This window comes from Pieris napi, chromosome 3, assembly GCF_905475465.1.
Source record: "Pieris napi chromosome 3, ilPieNapi1.2, whole genome shotgun sequence".
Taxonomy (NCBI): Eukaryota; Metazoa; Arthropoda; class Insecta; order Lepidoptera; family Pieridae; genus Pieris; species Pieris napi.
The window spans coordinates 7,009,219-7,013,362 of NC_062236.1; the positions used below are offsets into that span (position 1 = coordinate 7,009,219).

The 4,144-nt window shown below is 34.5% G+C and overlaps 1 protein-coding gene across 1 annotated transcript; it reads right to left on the bottom strand.

Annotated features, from left to right (window-relative positions):
• Positions 1 to 1,345: 1,345 nt before the first annotated feature.
• LOC125063715 (transcription factor HES-1-like) lies at positions 1,346 to 3,595 on the bottom strand. Its single transcript, XM_047670297.1, has 3 exons — positions 3,464 to 3,595; positions 3,229 to 3,374; positions 1,346 to 2,747 (listed from the first exon to the last, which is right to left on the bottom strand). The coding sequence occupies exons 2-3, from the start codon at positions 3,364 to 3,366 to the stop codon at positions 1,737 to 1,739; spliced, it is 1,149 nt and encodes a 382-aa protein (XP_047526253.1). The 5' UTR covers positions 3,367 to 3,374; positions 3,464 to 3,595; the 3' UTR covers positions 1,346 to 1,736.
• Positions 3,596 to 4,144: the final 549 nt, after the last annotated feature.

Consider the following 4,144-nt stretch of genomic DNA (forward strand, 5'->3'; position numbering starts at 1 on the left):
TTATCATGAATGAATGAAGACGTGCCCCACTACTTTATACTCGATTACTACGTGCGTAAGTTTTGTTGTAAAACGCGACATCTGTCGATGAGTAGCATGATACCATGTATACAATATAATTCGAGGACCAGAACTACCATCTATTGGGAAGAAGCTAATGAACTTTAGACTTGATTGTAAACTTTAGTCTTGATTGTAAAGTTTATAATTGAAATAATATTTTATTACCCATACCATTCGAACTAAAAACTATAAAGACAAATTCTTATAATTACTTAATACAGTACTTTTAAAATTTTCTCAATTAAGTTTGTTCAAAATCAAGAATACATAGGTATATAATTATTATTTTGGTTAATATAAACGTGTACTGTTAAAATTATTCCATAATTAACAATAAACTAAATATAAATTTTACGTTTTAACATCTTGGTAATGTTATATTTTTCACCTAGAGAGCGCTATCTACCTCCAACTGCTTAACATAAAAGTTTTAAGATGACGCTTTTACAGACATAAAAATTAATGGAATTGCATTAAAATATGATTTAAAATATTTTCTTAATCACTTTATAAATTAAATTAAAAAAAACTTCTAAATAAATATAAATACCATTAAATAATTCATCAAATTGTAATAGCGCCATCTGTTGGTTATATTTAAAACGATGCGTCTAAGGGTATATGTCAACACATAAGTAAATCAATGTTAAAATGTAGATGGCAGCCTTATCTCATTCATTCTTGTGATATAGCCGCTAGATGGTAGACCCTGTACTCTTAATAGAGATAAAGCTTGCTAGTTGATTTTTTATAAATGGTATCAAATAGTCAATAGATTTAAATAATATAATAATTTTGTATTAAAATTTCTAATAAAACTATAACTAATATACAATACTCAATAATATCGTATGTCATTTAAATATTTTTTTCAGTTTAAAGTAACTTCTAAATAAGAAACGTTTGTATTGCGTACTGATACTATTGTATTAACATGATATTATTTAAGTGATTCCAGTCAATTGGCCAGAATTATAAATGGTCAGGCTTCGTTTTGCTAGGTTTTTTTATACATGATCTTTCCCCTACGTCTCATCTTGCCTAGTAATATTGTTGTAAATAAAAAAATATAAACCAACAATACACATTTTATCTCGTATGTACCTATATTTAGTAGTCTAGCCATTCTATGAGGAAGAAATTAATATGTTACGTTTAGTATCCACGATACTGCCGATTAACTGCCGATACTTATAGGCAATGAAAAGTGATTAAATAACTAAATTAACTTAGGTTAATTTAATTTAGCTCTAAACTAGTATGGTATTTAAAAAGACAGAAATTTTTTATAAATTATTTATTATCGACTTTATAACATAACATTATGATAACTATAAATCACACAAATAAAAATGCATTTTATAACTAGTGTTACAATATCTTAAACTAATGCCAATGTTAACTGACTTTTAACATTGTGTTTTCCTTCTAATGGTTAAGCGAAAACAACTCCATTAAAAGTCAGTAAACTGGGGCCAATTGTAAAACGTGGGAAGACTCCGATTACAGAAAACATTTAAAGGAAGACGAGATCAAAATAAACATGGCACTGCTATCATAATAGACTCGTAAACAAGGCACAAAGTGACTTACGCTAACTACAACTACATTAAAACGAATTAAAGCTTTGAAATGGAAGAGTTAATTATCACAATGGCAAAAAACTTGAACAATTACCACGGGCGCCACTTGTTCGCATCTAACTCTTGATCCGAGCGCGGTGGTCCTTCATATGGGCTATCTTTTTTATTCGCATAAAAAGCTTGCTGCCGCCTCGCCTCTTCTTGTTTTTTGTACTCCTGGTACTCGATTAATTTCCTCTTCTTTTTAGGCGGTAAGTTACTGTAATCCATTGGTGATTCGCAGTGTTCCGGAACCGCTGGTTTACTTTCCACATAGGAATCAGGTTCTTTAGCGGATCGTGTATCCTGAGAATATTCCGGCGACGATTTCAGAGGCGATCGAACTTTCCTCAAGTCTAAGGTATCGCTTGAGTAATTCGGTGAGTAATATGAGTAGTCGTTTCGGTACATTTCGTCGCGAGGCAAGTATTTATGTTCAACAGGTAATTCGACGTTCACCTCGCTATTTATGTTTTCATTACCACGCTTGTCCATAATGTGTTGTCTTATTTTTTGCAAAATTACGTCTTTGGCCTCGGCCGGAACTCGATTGAAGTAACTTCCATTTCGGTGTACGTTCATTGTAGGGTCATTTTGATGTGGAACAAGTTTGTCTACGGTCGTTAAAAGACCTGGTGGACTAGCCGGCTTGTTGTGTTTAGGGTATGCCCACTGTTTAGCGGGTCCTTCCACGACATATACTGAGTCTTCAGCGTCTGATGAAGATCTATCGTGGTCACTGTAATAATGTTGTCGGTCCGATAAAACAGATGAAGGCGATGTTGGTGGAGAGAACGAGGGCCTCTCTGGTACTTGTATGGTCAAAGGTTGAGCGGTTATTAACGTTGATAGATGACTGATTAAATTCTGACTGACTTTAGAGTCTAAATCAGGCACGGACATAATAAATCTGCATGCTTCCGCGGCGCACTGCCCGAATCCAGCGTGGAATTTTTTCGCTTCTAGAATTGGGTCTTTCGGTCTATGCAACTTTGTAAGATGATTAACGGTTAATTCAAGGATATCTGCCTTTTCCAACTTGCTTAAGTTGTCGTCGTCTATCTGTTGAAAAAACAAAACAAAGTCTTATTAAACAGGTGCGTTTGTTTCTCACGTTACAAGGGTGAACGTCACATTAATATAACTGTACCGATGACTCGCTCGTTATTAATGGGCTTTAACTTTTGTATACCTGTTTCTGGTCTCAGTAAAGGCACAGTTTAATAAACAGAAGGACGACCGGTTCGTGATAAAAATATATGGCGTGTGAATGGAAGATGGATTGCTCTTTTAATGACGGGGAAAATGTATGTTTTTGCAAGATGCAATTTTACATTTACGGTACTCTATATCTAACTTTTTACTATTTTGGATCTAGTTTTAAAAACATATACACCCACGGAAATAGAGAAATAAATATAAAAAAGTAAAAACAAACAAATGATTTTGTTAAAAACTAAAACCGAGCTGGTACTATACTTTTTTCACAGACCTATTTTTCATGAAAATAGTTTGGAATAAGCGATCAGAAACACAAACTCACCTCTAAAGCTCCAACCATGAGATCTTTAAGTTCATCCAAGCAGCGGTTGATGCGCGCGCGACGTTTTCGTTCCAAAAGTGGCTTCGTTATTTTCTTATATTTTGCAGTTTTTGATAACGGTGCCGGGTCAGACGCCATAATGCAATCTACAAAACACAATTAATTAATTAAAATATTCAACAAAAATTTACACCGCTATGAATATAAATAGAAAATTATGGAACCGAAATCTAACCTTGACGCGATCACAGAATTGAATTGAAAGCTAGCGATTTTCGACACGCGCGTTCCCGAGCGCGCGCCGGTATGTACTGCCTGAAAAAAGCCTTATCCCTTCCCTTCCTCAGGCCCTGCCCTTCTCGGCCCTACGCCATTCATAGCACGCACGTGTGGAACTCGGCCGGCTTATTACCCATCTTTCGGAGTTGCAAATTGTACAATTTAAACAAAACTTAAGGATAGAAACACGAATACATATCATTATTTACTCGACATTTTGAGTGCTCAGCAACGATCATGAGCGTCAGTCACGTACACGAAACACATATCGATTGAACAATAACAAACCAAGAGATCCTTTCTGTTAATTATGTTGTTCCCAAATTCAAATGATTGATCATTATATTTGCGGGAAAATTGGATGGCCATTATAGGATTATCATAGTTAGAATCGTGCGATTAAATACCGGTTAGTTTATTTCGTAATAGCCCAACCGATTAAATTACGTGCACGCGTAAAATACTTTCCCAGGGCCTGCAGGATACAGTATGTAATTAGTATGAAATATCATCCTCATTTTTTCTGCTTCAGATTTCAATAATCGCGCATGTAAGCGTATTTTATGCAAAGTAAAGTTTATATGGCCATTATTGTAGTATAGGTATTGACAATTTACAAATACCTATATAGTGATGA

Coding starts and splice junctions, on each gene's coding strand:
- LOC125063715 (XM_047670297.1), bottom strand. CDS start 3,366: ATGGCGTCTGACCCGGCACCGTTATCAAAAACTGCAAAATATAAGAAA. Junction 2,748..3,228: donor TCATGGTTGGAGCTTTAGAG/GTGAGTTTGTGT, acceptor TTTTTTCAACAG/ATAGACGACGACAACTTAAG.